The sequence below is a fragment of the Heptranchias perlo genome, chromosome 7 (genome assembly GCF_035084215.1).
Source record: "Heptranchias perlo isolate sHepPer1 chromosome 7, sHepPer1.hap1, whole genome shotgun sequence".
Lineage (NCBI taxonomy): Eukaryota > Metazoa > Chordata > Chondrichthyes > Hexanchiformes > Hexanchidae > Heptranchias > Heptranchias perlo.
The window spans coordinates 49,002,762-49,020,553 of record NC_090331.1 but is presented as its reverse complement, the minus strand read 5'-3'; the positions used below and the strand labels follow the sequence as shown (position 1 = coordinate 49,020,553).

The 17,792-nt window shown below is 42.2% G+C and overlaps 1 protein-coding gene across 3 annotated transcripts in view; it reads left to right on the top strand.

Moving 5' to 3' along the window:
• The window catches only part of dcaf17 (ddb1 and cul4 associated factor 17), a 57,625-nt gene that overhangs the window by 13,153 nt on the left and 26,680 nt on the right, over nt 1-17,792 (top strand). For all 3 annotated transcript variants that reach the window (XM_067987472.1, XM_067987470.1, XM_067987471.1), the window contains exons 5-8: nt 1,489-1,625; nt 1,970-2,048; nt 3,234-3,323; nt 16,381-16,488. In XM_067987472.1, coding sequence (XP_067843573.1) covers nt 1,489-1,625; nt 1,970-2,048; nt 3,234-3,323; nt 16,381-16,488 — 414 coding nt within the window. The remainder of the gene's footprint in view (nt 1-1,488; nt 1,626-1,969; nt 2,049-3,233; nt 3,324-16,380; nt 16,489-17,792) is intronic.

Below are 17,792 nucleotides of genomic sequence, written 5' to 3'. Positions count from 1 at the left end.
CGTGTCAGGACAAGACTTATGCAAGCTCAACTTGGTTGACTCTGCAAAGTCCTCCTCATTAACGTCTGGGCACTGATGTCCAAGTTGTGAGAACTGTTCCACAGACAGAAATTACAAAATGGCTCAGTTAACTGGGCACAGCAAAGACTATGGGCCCTGTCAATATTCTGGCTATAGTGCTGAAGACCTGCACACATCGTTTCCTAGCCAAGCTGTTCCAGTACAACTATGGCCATGACTTATCTACCCAACAAGTGTGGAAGATTGGCAAGCTATGTGCTATCCACACAAAACAGGATAGAATCTAACACTGCCAATTACTGCTCCATCAGCCTTCTCCCAATCAGTAAAGTGATGGAAGGAATCACCAATCGTGCCATCAAGCGACACCTACTCACCAATAACCTGCTCACCAATGCTCAGTTCAGTTTCTGCCAGAACCACTCAGCTCCACGCCTCATTACAGCTTTGATCACGACACGGATGCAAGAGCTAAATGCTAGAGAAGAGGTGAGAGTAGCAGCCCTTGACATCGGTAGCATTTGACCGATATATGTCACCAAGGATTCTTGGCAAAATTGAGGTCAAGGGGGGTTGTACGAGTTTCTCAGAGAAGTGCCCGTGTCCCAAACATCTTCAGCTGCTTCATCAATGACCTTCCCTCCATGTTAAGGCCATGAATGGAGCTGCTCACAGATGATTCCATAGTTTAGCTCTTTCCATGACTCCTCCAATAATGAAGCAGCCCATGCTAGCCTACAGCAGCATTTTGTCAATAGCAAGCTTGGGCTGACGAGTGGCAGGTAATATTCACACAACATAAGTGCCATGCAATGAACATCTCAAACGTGAGAAACCCCAACCCTCGCCCCATTACCTCCTAGAGCATCAGCATTGCCAAGTCCCCCACCATCAATATCTTGGGAGGTGGGTCGCCATTGGTGAGGCATGACCTGAATATGTGTAGGAGGTTGACCTCCTGGCCACAGTCCCGCCATAGTTGTCTGCTATGAAAGGATGACATTTGTGGAGCTTGTGTGGGGCACAGTGTTATTATCTTGAATTGGCTTTTGTACGTTTTGCTCTAAGTGGTGATGTTGAGTGTCTGTCTCTGTGTCCCTCTCCATTCCTCCTCCTTAAAAGGTCTGCCTAGGTCTTGTTCTCAGGTTTCCTGCCCTGTCTTTGGTCATGGAGGCGAGCATGATGCACAAGGTGATATGGCTATAGGAGACTGGTGAGTGATGGAAGCATTTCAGGAAGATTGGCTCAAGCTGAAAACAATACTATTGACTTATTATTTCCTTCCCACTTGCCCAATATCTCCAAACCTTCCTCTCCCCCTCCTCATACACCAGTAACATAACACCTAGTTGCCACTCCATGCTGTTCATATGTACTATAACGCTGCTCTTTGTTAGGATTCTTGTTTTTTTGTATAAAGTTACAATACACAAACATTAAATCTGAAAACATTCTTTTACTCACAAGGGAGAAATGTTACCCAAACCATCAGACCACACGCCATCTCTCCTAGCTCTGACTGCAAACAACTGGCTCATCCGTATGTCTACTAAGAATGCAAAAATTCTAGAAAAAATCTACCTCTCATCTCAGTGGAAATTCAGGTATGCAAACAGAGTTTGAATTAACACTCCTTATAAAAGATTTACTTCATAGGAGAGTGCAACATTACTCCTCTCTAAGTGTGATATAACTTATAGCAGTTTCTATTTCATTATCCATTTCAAAATTTGTCATGATAGAGCTACTCTTAGTTTTTTTTGCTGCAGGTACTTTCTTAGAAAGAAACAACAGCATAAGAACATAGCATATGGCAGAGTGGAATTCTTGTTAGCTTTTGACATTTCAAGTAAATACAGTTGACATTTATGAGTGAGATATTATTGGTCAAAGATATCCAATACAATTGCAGTACTGTGATGTTTGTACAATTAATTATAATTAACAGGTATTTGACTTGGGACACTACTCAAGAGACAATAGTAGCAAAGACAACACAGAACAAGGTTACAGCTGTCGCTAGAGCGGTGAGTAGTGGGGATGATTTATAGTGGTGCTGGTTTCGCTGCTATGTTGGTATAAAACTGCATTGGTTTTTGTGGAATTCTACACTGTTTATTGTGGCTGAAAGTGCTTTTTTGACTGAATAATTAGCATTATCAATAGTAGGCATTCATTTTGAACATCAAATTATCAGTGTTGTTAGTAATTCTCTCCAGTGCATTTTCAACCTTTAATTGGAATACATGCAATAAATGTCACTTGGTTTTGAGGCATACTGACTTCTGCATCAAAAAATGTCAGTAATTCTTGAAGTAATGAATTATTTAGATCATCTTTTGCAATCAGTTTCAGAAAACAGGCAGATTCCCAAAGGAAAATGAGAGCCATTATTTTGCAGTAAACAATTTTGTAGTGATTACACCAGAATTGTTAATCCTCGTGACTGTCATTGTGCATAATTGCTGATAAACTCCAAATAAAAACTGAATGAAACCAGCCTCGCAAAATGTTTTGAATGGATTGAGTACTTCTGTCAAGATTGCTTTTGAACCACCTGCAGAAGAAACATGTTCAGATTTTCTCTCCCATTAGGGAAAGTACCTCACTTCCATTTGGTGACCCAGTAAGTATCCGAACTTGCTGTGTGGAGTATTGAAGATGGTAGCCTCTCCATGTTGCAGTGCATTAGCGTACAAACAATTCTCACCACTGGGTCCATGCAGGACGTTCTTAAAAGATCTTATTATTATCTGCTCCAGGTGTTTTATTTAAGCCTGCATTGAACAACTCATTAATTACATAAACACTTGTAATTATTTTAGTTGTGTTAAAATAATATTTTTCTAGTTTTCAAAGCAAGATAAGCAGATAAATTATATAAGTTGACCTCAGTAGTTATAGCAGACTACCCTTTTTGCACTGCCTTTATATATAGCTAGCAGTCTCACACTGATAACAGCAATATGGGTTCCAGTCAGACAATACCCTGTTTATATTGCCTGGTATGCAGGTGGCAGTGCAGTGTCAAACCCAAATGGTGTTATACTACAGTTCCCCTGGGGACATTCTTACTGCTTCTCTCCAAAGACAGGTTGGGCCCCAGTTTAAAATCTTTGAATATCAAAATGTTTCTTGCTCTCTAGTAATCAGATTGTTTTCTGATTGCCTTATGTGCATACTTTAAATAATAATTGTTAATGTCTTTTCAGGCTGGAATTCAACAATCAGTTCTTTTACATCTAGCTTTGTTCAGAGTTCTACCTCTTACATTTGTGGGAATGCTGGGTATTGACAAAAATGTAAGTCACTTTTTTAAAAAAGTCTGTATTCTGTAATCTATTAGCAAATTAATTAAATCAAAAATGACTTCCTGCATGTTTTCTGCCCCGATTTAACAATGAACCCAGTAAACTAATTTCTTTAAATATAACATTCCATGTAAGTGAAATCTAGACATTTGTTATGTAATGCACAGCTCTGCTGTAGCCTGTATTTGTTCATGTTGAACATAATTTCATTGCACAGATAGGGTTTCACCCAATTTACAGGTCACCAGCAGTTTGTGGCTGATCTCCTACCCACCTAACCCAATTGTAGTCACCTGATTTTAGGTTTTGGGTGTGGCCTACACACTCCCAACTCATCCGTTGTGGTCAGCCCTTGAGCCTAGATTTGGGCCTACCTGTCTGACCCATTTCTGGGAGCTGAAGTGTCATTGCAGCCATTTCCTGCCTTCTCTCCATATCATATTAGTGGTGGCTGGGCCTCGGGTCTACCACTTTAGGCCTCCCACTTCCACCCCTCCCACTTCCACCCCTCCCACTTCCACCCCTCCCACATCGTTACTCGCAACCCCTGACTTCCTAACTTCTGACCTTATTATACTACTGAATTGTTAAAGAGCAAGCCATTAAACTCATTATACTATACAATTTTATAGTATTAACTATTTAAATGTCTTAGCAAAATAAGATGCTTTTTTTTAGCTTAAATATTAAAGAAGCTTTTTAGATTGGCGCAGGTGGTGCAACATGTTAAAAACTGGATAGCCATGTGGTGAAGTTTCGAATACTAGAGCCTGGTATTCAGTTGCTTCCAAGCCTTTATTCAGAAATTCCCCTTACACACATACCACACCCTAGCTAAGCTCACCTATATTAAAAAAAAGGATACAAGAGAGTTCCCAATTGATACCCACCACCTGAATACAATTAACACATTCCCTTCTCTTAAAATAAAAAAGTTAAACATATATACACACACACACAATACAAACAAAAATTTCAAAAATTAAAAACTTCCATACGCTTTACAACTTATACTATTCACAGCATTACATTGTGAGGTGACCCTTCTCCAGGACCCCTAATAATTCCTTTGTAAATGTACCTCTTTTAGTAAAACAATCTGACAGTTGATGACTTGATTCCACCCATTTGATTTTGAGATTTCTTTTCTCTCCAGCATTTGTTTCAAGCCAGCAAGGTCAATCTGTAATCTTTTCTCACTCACATTTTTCGTAGAGTGTACATTATCCCACAATGAATGACAGTATACCCAATGAATGTTATGTAGACAATCTTCAGTACTCCCATTGTACAGGATGTCACTCAATGTCTATGCCAAATAGAATCCCATATCCACTGCATCGACAAGAGCCAGTGTTTCAGCAGTCAGAGTACTTTGAACAACCCTTTTTATTTTCTTAGCTTCCTAAGCTAAAAGGACATTTCCCATTCTCACCCATAAGAAACACTATGAAACCAGCTACACCAGAATACCCATCAGTAAGATTAGCATATGAAGCATCGCTAAAGATAACTAGCTTCATTTTCTTTGGGTCATCTAAGGATGGGAACTTAAGTACTCATTTATCTATATTTAATTTTCATAATGTTTTATTTGCCCTTAAAATATTCGACTATGGGTTGTTTCATTGAAGTACTTAACTCCAACACATCAAAACTAGCATCTGGCCGAGTCTGAGTGCACAACCAGTTCAACTGACCAATCAAGCTTCGTAATTGCTCTGTCTCCTCTTTAGATATAACATCACCTTTCTGTGAAGACCTCGTACGATTCACCGGGATGGGAGAAACACTCTGAGTAGGACTGTTGATTTAAAGTTATACCAGATCCACTCTGCTTAATATCTAAACCAATATATTTTAAAAGCCCCACAGGCCTGACTCCCAATTTTAAATTCTACTCTAATCTTATTAATGACGAATGCAGTACCACTCCATAAGAAATAATCAACAAGCATCTTGAAAATGCCTGAAAGTTTTCCGTTATGGTACCAAGAAAACATTGCGGGATCTGCTTTTAGTTGAACACAACCTATTTTCAGCAAAACAGATCTCACCGAAAAATACCATACTCTGGAAGCATCATTCAGGCCATAGATGTATTTGTTTAGTTTCCATAATTTTCCTTCCACCTCTGCTGCATCTTTAGGCGGATTCAGAAACACTTCTCTCTGAAGTGAGATTGTACAACTGAGTGGCTTGCTAGGCCATTTCAGGGGGCGATTAAGAATCAACCACATTACTGTAGGTCTGGAGTCACATATAGGTCAGACCGGGTAAGGACAGCAGGTTTCCTTCCCAAAAAGACATTAGTGAACTAGATGGGTTTTTATGATAATCCGGTAGTTTCACGGCCACCATTACTAATACGAGCTTTTTTTATTCCAGATTTTTTATTTAATTAATTGAATTTAAATTCCCCAGCTGCCGTGGTGGGATTTGAACGCATGTCTCCGGATTATTAGTCCAGGCCTCTGGATTACTTGTCCAGTAACATAACCACTATGCTACCGTATCTGTGCTGAAGACTTGTGCTCCAGAATTAGCCGCACCTCTAGCCAAACTGTTCCAGTACAGACACAACACTGGCATTTACCTGACAATGTGAAAAATTGCTCAGGTATGTCCTGTCCACAAAAAGCAGGACAAATCTAATCCGGCCAATTACCGCCCCATCGGTCTACTCTCAATCATCAGCAAAGTGATGGAAGGTGTCGTCGACAGTGCTATCATGCAGCACTTACTCCTAATAACCTGCTCACCGATGCGCAGTTTGGGTTCCACCAGGACCACTCGGCTCCAGACCTCATGACAGCCTTGGTCCAAACATGGACAAAAGAGCTGAATTCCAGAGGTGAGGTGAGAGTAACTGCCCTTGACATCAAGGCAGCATTTGATCGAGTGTGGTACCAAGGAGCCTGAGTATATTGAAGTCAGTGGGAATCAGGGGGAAAACTGTCTAGTGGCTGGAGTCATACCTAGCACAAAGGAAGATGGTAGTGGTTGTTGGAGGCCAATCATCTCAGCCCCAGGACATTGCTGCAGGAGTTCCTCAGGGCAGTGTCCTAGGCCCAACCATCTTCAGCTGCTTCATCAATTACCTTCCCTCCATCATAAGGGCAGAAATGGGGATGTTCGCTGATGATTGCGCAGTGTTCAGTTCTATTCGCAACCCCTCATATAATGAAGCAGTCCGTGCCCACATGCAGCAAGACCTGGACAACATCCAGGCTGGGGCCGATAAGTGGCAAGTAACATTCGCACCAGACAAGTGCCAGGCAATGACCATCTCCAACAAGAGAGTCCAACCACCTCCCTTTGACATTCAACGGCATTACCATCGCCAAATCCCCCACCAACAACATCCTGGGGGTCACCATTGACCAGAAACGTAACTGAACCAGCCACATAAATACTGTGGCTACAAGAGCAGGTCAGAGGCTGGGTATTCTGCGGCGAGTGTCTCACCTCCTGACTCTCCAAAGCCTTTCCACCATCTACAAGGCACAAGTCAGGAGTGTGATGGAATACTCTCCACTTGCCTGGATAAGTGCAGCTCCAACAACACTCAAGAAGCTTGACACCATCGAGGACAAAGCAGCCCGCTTGATTGGCACCCCATCCACCACCCTAAACATTCACTCCCTTCACCACCGGCGCACCGTGGCTGCAGTGTGTACCATCTACAGGATACACTGCAGCAACTCGCCAAGGCTTCTTCGATAGCACTTCCCAAAACCGCGACCTCTACCACCTAGAAGGACAAGGGCAGCAGGCGCATGGGAACAACACCACCGGCACGTTCCCCTCCAAGTCACACACCATCCCAACTTGGAAATATATCGCCGTTCCTTCGTCGTCGCTGGGTCAATATCTTGGAACTCCCTTCCTAACAGCACTGTGGGAGAACCTTCACCGCACGGACTGCAGTGGTTCAAGAAAGCGGTTCACCACCACCATCTCAAGGGCAATTAGGGATGGGCAACAAATGCTGGCTTTGCCAGCGATGCCCACATCCCATGAACGAATTAAAAAAAAACTTCTCTCTGAAAAGTATCACCCTGCAGAAATGCGGCTTTTATGTCAATTGACCTACACTCCTGTGAAAATGTTGCCAAAAGAGCCAAAAAGATTTTTGAAGTTACCTTTCCAGCAGTGGGAGAATCCACTCGAACATCTGTATCACCAACTTTCTCTTCAAAACCTCTAGCTACTAGCCTTATAAGTTCCATCTGCAAGGACTTTCAGTACAAACCCATCTATGCGACAAAGCTGGTTGACCCTTATCTGTTACCTCAGAATAAACTCCAAATTCTTTCCAACTATCTAACTCTTTGTTCTGCCTCTCACTCATTTATCCTCAAATTTATTGGCAGCTACCAAAACGTCACGTTCATGAGGACTTCTGCTCCTTGTTCTGTTATGTAACTGTTCTATGGTTTTTGTTTCATTGTCTGACCTAGTCAATCTACGTCCTCTACTTCCACTTCTTTGACGGGACTACTACTGCGAGGTCTCCCTCTTTCATCTCTAGTTCACGATTGTTTTCTGACGTGAGATTAACTTCGCACTCCCTAACACTACTTGTGCTCCGCTTTTGTACTCTCCACTCTTTTATCCCATTCTGCCAGTCAATGGACCTCGCTTCTTCACCATCATCCTGAACATTCAACCAATATTTAAACTTCCCAGTAGCTTTGCCTGCACATCCCAAAATTGTTGTATCCCTCCATTCATTCATTAGTCCCTTCTGGAACATATGTCACCCATGTACCCGCTTTTTGTAATTGTTCTTTGGATGTGATAGCGGTCAGGTGTTTCTCGTTCATTGATATTACCACTGTCCAGTCTTTGATCTGCCTCAGTCTGTACCTCAGGAACCTCATCAAAAATATCATGAACATCTGAGGCACAGGGTGCCTCATTTACTTCTATCAAGTGCTCAGAGTCCGAGATTTTGTAATTAATTCCAATTAATTGTCAGGAATGAACCTTAACAGTTTGATTGCCGTGTTGGACAATTACTGTCTTACCATCATGACCTATTACCTTAGCAGGACCTTTCCATTCCCTATGACCCTCTCTTTTATAGTACACCAAATCTCCTCAATTGAACTCTGTCTCAGATGATCTAATATAATGCCTCAGTGTTCTATGAATTTTCTCTGATGCCTCAGCCTTGATAAAAGCCCATCACCCTGCATGCATTGCATTTAAATACTCAGAAAAAATGGCACTGATTGAAAAATGGCACTTATCAGAAAAAATGACACCTTCTGGAGCAGGAGGATTATCACAAAGAACAGAAGGTAATTTGGGATTGCGCCCATAGACTAGTTGGTAAGGACTATATCCTCCAACCATCTGAAGAGAATTCTTTGCATGAATTGCCTATGCTAGGGCAGTTGACAATTTACATTCTGTTCGATCAGCCAAAATTGTATCAACGTTATAAATCACAGCAGGATTCCTTTCACAAAGACCATTGCTAAAAGGGCTCTCAGCTGCTGTATTCATGACAATTATATTCATATTCTCACACATATCTCTGAACTCCACATTAGCGAATTCATCTCCATTATCGGCCAAAAACTTTGCTGGTGTTCCAAGATCAGTCCCTATCCATTTTTCCATAATTTTATCTATAATAGCCTTCTTCTCCTTACTATATATTTAGTGTCAAAATACTAAATCTCGTAGCCTGGTCAATAAAATGTAAGATGAAAACCTTTCTGTCTTTGTCCCATACCTTTAGATCCATGGCAACTACCTCACTAAAGTCATATGCTAATGGAATACTTACAGTAGTACGTGGGGGCGTCCGTCTAGACTTCTTACAGATGTAACAGTTCTCACTAATCTTGACTATTAGCCTCATATACTCATCAACTACACCTGCATCTTTTAGCAGGATTTTTAAATATTGACAAGTAGGGTGGGCAAATTGTCCATGTAATTTTAAGCCAATTTGTTTTTTCTCTCTTACGTTTACTGCCTGATGCTATTAATACTTGTCTAAAACGCTGATGAGAATTATGAGGTTTTATTAAGGGGTTACAATAATGCACTGACTGGGTAAACTGCAGATCAACCGATTTCCCAAAAATTATAGCCTCATCGTTGTCCATGTCAAGTTTCATTTTGCCTTTTTGATGGAAAGTTTACCCAAAAGCATAGATATCTCACTAGAGACTACATCTGTACTTATAAAATGGCTTACTCCAGCTATCTTACATAGAATTACCACACTCGAGTGACCTCAAGATGTTGTCATCTCCAAACCTAAACATGTATAACTTTTATATTCTTTAACCTTGCTTCGATCCTCACTACGTAGTGAATCAAGATAACATTTTATCCAACCTGCCCCACATACAATTGAAGTACATGCACAAACACTACACAATTAAAGGAATCTGCAACTAATACGTTCCTCACAGGATTAAAACCTTGTGACCAGTAATAATCTGTTCATGTTTATCATTATTTTCATCCTCTTCCTCAGAACTACTTTCTTCATGCATCATTTCAAAGACCCTGCATCTTCACTCTGGGCATTTCGCCTCATAATGATAATGATATTCAGAGTCACATCTAAAGCATCTCCTGATTTTTCCTTGATCATTCCTGGGATTCTATCGTCTGTTATTACTATCCCAATTTTGTCTTCTGTTGATGAAAGCTGGTAGAGCAAATCCAGTTATATCATCAATCTGGCTGTCTTTAATCCTTCTGTCATATTGACATCTGCCTCCAGTCTCTTGAAAATGTTGAAACCTGGACTGGTGTCTGCATTTATTATCTGGAACATTTCAAAACCTGGTAACCATCGAATCTTCCATTCTTTGTGTCACAGCGTAAGACCCCATTTGTTCCATGAAGGCTGAGGGGAATGACTGTTTCCCCAGGAATTTCTTTAAGGCAGCAGATATTTGATCCAACAGATTTTCTTTTTCCGAGAACTGGAGGCCAGTTAGGACCAGTTGTCTGTCCGTATGAGACACCGTAGCACAATCTAGTAATTTAAACGCTAGTACTGATCCAGCGATTCCCAAATTGAACTTTGGCAACCTTTTGTACAATTTGTTAAAGTCCATGATGTACTCTTCCAATGAATGACTGTCCATTTTCTGAAATCTATCAAATGCTGACCAGGCCTCATAGGCACTTAACAGGTCATCTTTCTTGTAGATTTGATCCAGAAATTCTATTAAAAAGGTAAAACCTTCATCATTATCTAAAAGATCTGCATCCATCTCAGAAAAAGCCTTACTTCTGATTTTACTTCATTCAGGAAGCAACAACACCAGGGCCATGCCTTGTTTTCTCTTTGGCAGAGTAGTGACCCATGTCCACATATCAATCTCATTCTTCCACTGGTCATACAGCTCAAGCTCTGAGAACATCAGGGGGAAATCGGACCTCGACGATTGAAACTTGTTTTCTGCCATTTTCCACAATGGCCACTAGGCTTTCAAGTTTTGCTTTGTATGGCCGGAAAAAAATCGTAGTTTCCAACCTCCACCTTTAAGCAACCATTTTCTGCTACCATGTTAAAATTGGATCGCTGTGTGGTGAAGGATAGAATACTAGAGCCTGGTATTTAATTGCTTCCAACCTTTATTCACAGAGATTCCCCTTACACACATCACACCCTAGCTAAGCTCTCCTATAAAAAGGATACAAGAGTGTCCCCAATTGATCACCACCACCTGAACACAATTAACACATTGATATAAATTTTACAATTAACACAAAAGAAGCTACCATAGAGTGCCATTTATTGGTCATGGTGACAGCGTGATGCCCCCGGAACTCCCGTCTCCACACTGATCTGAGTACTGGCTGGTGGCAAAGGGCGGCAACTGCTTCCCACCCATTTCCTGTCTGTTCCGAGTGGGACATTGATAGGCGGCATGTTAATGAGGCCCGGTGGTTAAAATCCTTGTGGTCTCATTCTGCTGCAGTCGGGCAATAAATTAACTGAATCTAATGGTTTCCCACCGGAAACCTGCTGACTGTTAAATTCCACCCCAAAAAGTGAGTTCTTTTTAAAAGCTTTAAATGTGGGCCCTCTTACAAAGAGGGCTTTTGGGGATACATAATAGTTCTTTCTGGACGAAGGCAACATCCTCTCGAGGTGGCCACTGTTCCACTGCAATTTTGGGCACGCCAGATGCACCTCTAGTGGTAAGGGCACCTGCCATTTCTGTTCAAATTAAGGGACTTCCCCTTGACTCCGCTAACATCGGAGGTCTTGGGTAGCTGCATCCTAGCTGTTATACCAGGATGGGCCAAATAGCCTCTTGCGCTGTACCTACGCTGAGAAGGTTAATGCATACAATCATACTATGATGCACACCTCCGTGGATTTTCAGCTTCATTGAGTTTATATTAGGTTTACTAGCTAGTCAGTGTGGATATCTAAAGAACAGGTCTGTGTTTTACTAACCCCAGAGAGTTCTTTGAAGAGGTAATAGAGAAGATAGATTAAAAATACTGCAGTGAATGTGGTTCATATGGATTTTCAAAAGCATTAGATGAGATACTACATAAGAGACTTATGGCAAAGATGATGGCAGTTGTTATTTACTATACACAAATTGACAACGTAGCAAAAGAGGGAATAGTACCAACAGTAGCTGATTGGTGGTATTGGTATTGCAAACTGTAATGAAGACTTAGACAGACTACTTAAGGACATTGATAGGCTAGAGGAATGGTCAGATTGCTTGCAGATGCAGTTCAATCCAGAAAAATATAAAGTTATACATTTTGGAAGAATAGGGAAATTAAAATATACCTTAATTAGTAAGATTTTTAGTTGTAAACAATTTTACAACACCAAGTTATGGTCCAACAAATTTATTTTAAATTCCACAAGCTTTCGGAGGCTTCCTCCTTCCTCAGGTGAACGGTGTGGAAATGAAATTTTCGAATCCTTCGCATTTGAAAATCACAGAACAATGCCTGGTGATTACTGCCCGTTGCCAAGGCAATCACAGTGAGCAGACAGAAAGGTGTCACCTAAAAGGCCACCAAATATACAAACCCCCCAAAAAAAAAAGAGAGAGAGAAAGAAGGAAGACAGTCAATGACCCGTTATATTAAAAACAGATAACATTTGTTCGCTGGTGGGGTTACGTGTAGTGTGACATGAACCCAAGATCCCGGTTGAGGCCGTCCTCATGGGTGCGGAACTTGGCAATCAATTTCTGCTCGACGATTTTGCGTTGTCGTGTGTCTCGAAGGCCGCCTTGGAGTATGCTTACCCGAAGGTCGGTGGCTGAATGTCCTTGACTGCTGAAGTGTTCCCCGACTGGGAGGGAACCCTCCTGTTTGGCGATTGTTGCGCGGTGTCCGTTCATCTGTTGTCGCAGTGTCTGCATGGTCTCGCCAATGTACCATGCTCTGGGGCATCCTTTCCTGCAACGTATGAGGTAGACAACGTTGGCCAGTCACAGGAGTATGAACCGTGCACCTGGTGGGTGGTGTCCTCTCATGTGATGGTGGTATCTGTTTCGATGATCTGCCATGTCTTGCAGAGGTTACCGTGGCAGGGTTGTGTGGTGTCGTGGACGCTGTTTTCCTGAAAGCTGGGTAATTTGCTGCGAACGATGGTTTGTTTGAGGTTGGGTGGCTGTTTAAAGGCGAGTAGTGGAGGTGTGGGGCTGGCCATAGCGAGGTGTTCGTCATCATTGATGACATGTTGAAGGCTGCGGAGAACATGGCATAGTTTCTCCGCTCCGGGGAAGTACTGGACGACGAAGGGTACTGTGTTGGTTGCGTCCCGTGTTAGTCTTCTGAGGAGGTCTACGCGATTTTTCGCTGTGGCCCGTCGGAACTGTCGATCAATGAGTCGAGCATCATATCCCGTTCTTACGAGGGCGTCTTTCAGCGTCTGTAGGTGTCCATCGCGTTCCTCCTCGTCTGAGCAGACCCTGTGTATGCGCAGGGCCTGTCCATAGGGGATGGCCTCTTTGACGTGGTTAGGGTGGAAGGTGGAATAGTCCGTTCTGTTCTGTATGACGATGGCTCCTCCTTTGTCCGCTGGTTTGATGACGATGTTGCGGTTGGTCTTGAGAGCTTTGATGGCGTTGCGTTGTGCTCGGGTGACATTGTCCCTGTGTGAGAACCTCTCTGGATACATCGAGGGCATCCTGAAACCCATCGTGCAGGGAACCCCCAGCTTCTGTCGCGACACTACAGACTTTCTACAAAAACTCAGTACCCATGGACCTGTTGAACCAGGAATACTTCTCACCACAATGGACGTCTCGGCACTCTACACCAGTATCCCCCACGATTACGGCATCGCTGCGACAGCATCAATACTCAACACCAACAACAGCCAATCTCCAGACGCCATCCTACAACTCATCCGCTTCATCCTGGATCACAATGTCTTCACCTTCAATAACCAGTTCTTTACCCAAACACACGGAACAGCCATGGGGACCAAATTCGCACCCCAATACGCCAACATTTTCATGCACAAGTTCGAGCAGGACTTCTTCACTGCACAGGACCTCCAACCAACACTATACACCAGATATATCGACGACATTTTCTTTCTATGGACCCACGGTGAGGAATCACTAAAGAGACTACACGATAACATCAACAAGTTCCATCCCACCATCAAGCTCACCATGGACTACTCCTCAGAATCAGTTTCTTTCTTGGACACACGAATCTCCATCAAAGACGGGCACCTCAGCACCTCACTCTACCGCAAGCCCACGGACAACCTCACGATGCTCCACTTTTCCAGCTTCCACCCTAACCACGTCAAAGAGGCCATCCCCTATGGACAGGCCCTGCGAATACACAGGGTCTGCTCAGACGAGGAGGAACGCGATGGACACCTAAAGACGCCCTAGTAAGAACGGGATATGATGCTCGACTCATCGATCGACAGTTCCGACGGGCCACAGCGAAAAATCGCGTAGACCTCCTCAGAAGACTAACACGGGACGCAACCAACACAGTACCCTTCGTCGTCCAGTACTTCCCCGGAGCAGAGAAACTACGCCATGTTCTCCGCAGCCTTCAACATATCATCATTGATGACGAACACCTCGCTATGGCCATCCCCACACCTCCACTACTCGCCTTTAAACAGCCACCCAACCTCAAACAAACCATCGTTCGCAGCAAATTACCCAGCTTTCAGGAGAACAGCGTCCACGACACAGCACAACCCTGCCACGGTAACCTCTGCAAGACATGCCAGATCATCGACACAGATACCACCATCACACGAGAGGACACCACCCACCAGGTGCACGGTTCATACTCCTGTGACTCGGCCAACGTTGTCTACCTCATATGTTGCAGGAAAGGATGCCCCAGAGCATGGTACATTGGCGAGACCATGCAGACGCTGCGACAACGGATGAACGGACACCGCGCAACAATCGCCAAACAGGAGGGTTCTCTCCCTGTCGGGGAACACTTCAGCAGTCATTGACATTCAGCCACCGACCTTCGGGTAAGCATACTCCAAGGCGGCCTTCGAGACACACGACAACGCAAAATCGTCGAGCAGAAATTGATAGCCAAGTTCCGCACCCATGAGGACGGCCTCAACCGGGATCTTGGGTTCATGTCACACTACACGTAACCCCACCAGCGAACAAATGTTATCTGTTTTTAATATAACTGGTCATTGTCTTCCTTCTCTCTCTCTCTCTTTTTTTGGGGGTTTGTATATTCGGTGGCCTTTTAGGTGACACCTTTCTGTCTGCTCACTGTGATTGCCTTGGCAACGGGCAGTAATCACCAGGCATTGTTCTGTGATTTTCAAATGCGAAGGATTCGAAAATTTCATTTCCACACCGTTCACCTGAGGAAGGAGGAAGCCTCCGAAAGCTTGTGGAATTTAAAATAAATTTGTTGGACTATAACTTGGTGTTGTAAAATTGTTTACAATTGTCAACCCCAGTCCATCACCGGCATCTCCACATCATTAAGATTTTTAGAGCAGCCTTGGTGCACAGTTAAACATTAAAGTTGGCAGCATATGTAGATAAGGCTATAAAAAAGGCAAATGGAATCCTTAGTTTTGTCCTTGGAAGCATGGAATACAAAAGCAAAGTGGTAATATTGAACTTGTACAAGAATTTAGTTATGCTGGAGTTGGAGGACTGTGTACAATTTTCCATATCCCATTATAGGAAGGTTATAAAAGGGATGGAAAAGGGCCAATGTAGATTCACTAAGATACCATCAAGGATGAGGCATTACAGTTATGAAGAGAGATTTGAAAAGTTAGGGCTTTTGCAGTGCAGCTGAGAAGGTTAATGCATGACCTGATGAGATCTTCAAGATTAAGAAGGGTTATGATAAGGTTAACAATGACAGATTGTTCCTACTGGTCTGCGAGATGGTAATGATAGGACACAAATTTATGAATTAAAGAGGTGGGAGAAGTTAAAAAAAAATCTTCACACATGTGGAGCATAAACAGCAGAGACCAATGGCCTGTTTGTGTGCTGTAAATTCTATGTATGATGGTTAAAATGTGGAATTCTTTGTCACAATCCCATTGTTGAAGCAAAGTCTGTAAATATTGTTAAAAGGGAATTAAACAGTTGCTTGGAAAAGAGGAAAATTAAAGGGCACGGAACAATGGAATTAGACCAGGTGCTAGGTGGCTGATGTGGAGCAAAACAAAAACAAATGACCTGTTTCTGCGTTGTAACATTCTATGATTCTTCTATTGTGACTCTTACAAAGACATATGGATGAATAATTTATTTTAACTGTTTCAGAAGTGTGGTGGATTGTATTTATACATGAATACTACAATTTTTCAAATATTTGTGGCCAAAACTGGGGATTGCATATATACTCTAGGAAGTATTATACTTGAAGAGCAATGGTAGCTAAAATTGTTTCAATTAGAAAACCAAATGTAACTTTGTTATATTAAATATAAAATTGAACTAGGGTAGAGTTCAAATAGAATGTCAAACTGTGCTACTTGTAATTGACCTAATTTGGTAATCTGTTTTTTTAAAATACAGTATTCCTCATCTCCTAGATTTTTGGAAACAATGTAACAGACGCCACTGTTTCTCAGGGTTTACTCATTGTGACGTACAGCATGGGGCTGGTCAAGCTTTACAGTTTTCAGTGGATTCTTGAGAAGGTAAAATGAGAATGTAGCATATACTGGTCAATGCTAAATCTGTTGACTAGAAGCCTGTTAATGGGAACAGCTCTGTGGTATGCAAAATATTACCTTTATTCAATTTTGCTTATTATTGAAGTTGTCAAGAATGGTGATTTCGACAGAGGGAAAAGGGAAGTTGATTGATTTTTGCTGAATAGTTCAAGGAGAGTGATAGAGACAGCAAGTGAATATAATGAGATATTTAAGTACAGTAGATCAAGATTAGGTGATTCAAGAGAGCTAAGGCAAGTGGCAAGGATGTCAGAATGAGCATAAGCAAATACTCCTCCTGGATTGGACTTTGGAATAGGAAGTGTAGGAGAAAAATTAGAAGGGGGAAGAGCCAAAGAGATGAAACTTGGGTGTTAATGAGAAACAGTAGATGAGGACAGGATGACTGAAGATGGAAATTGACAACATTTGAGGAGATGTGACAAAATTAGCATAACTGCAGGCTAAAGCCACTGGACTGCCAGATGTTCCCTTGTTTTAATGTCTCTTTGGAAGAATGACACCTCCAACATTGCAGCACTCCCTCAATAGTGCATTTGAGTGTCAACCTAGATTATGTGCTCAAATCCTGAAGTGGAGCATGAACCCTCAACCTTCTGACTCAAGAGGCAAGAGTGCTACCAATTCAACCAAGTTGGCATAGTAGGCTGATGGGTGATTCCTTTCACCTCTAACCTTTAACTTCTTCCTGTATTTTATTGACACTACTATGGTTAGTACTCCTCTGAGCTTTCCAAGTTCCAAATAAATGATTCTATATTCTCTTTTTTTTTCTCCCTTTCTCACTATATTGAAATCAAGATTCACTGCACTGTTCCTTACACAAAACTGGTTTCTTACCCTCTCAGTGATTCTATCCTGCAATCTTTGGACTTTTTAAACTCAAACTTGGGCACACTTAGTCACAACTTCCTATTTTGACAGGCCTATCCTTTTACTCTTTTCAATCTTGATGGTCCTTCACCTTAGCTTTTCAATAATAATTTTTAAAATCTCAATGCAGTAGAAAGCATACAGAATAAATTGGAGCCTGAGCAAAATGTTTCAAAGTGATGTTCCCATTAACAGGGAGACTTCTAACCGGTATGATTTTCATTACTTTTTAGGAAGTTATTTACAGAACATGGTAATGTTACCTTGTGTATCATTTTGTTCTCCTTATCCAAGAAAGGATATAAATGTGTACAGTTTTGGTCTCCTTATCTAAGGAAGGATATACTTGCCTTGGAGGCGGTCCAACGAAGGTTCACTAGCTTGATTCCTGGGAT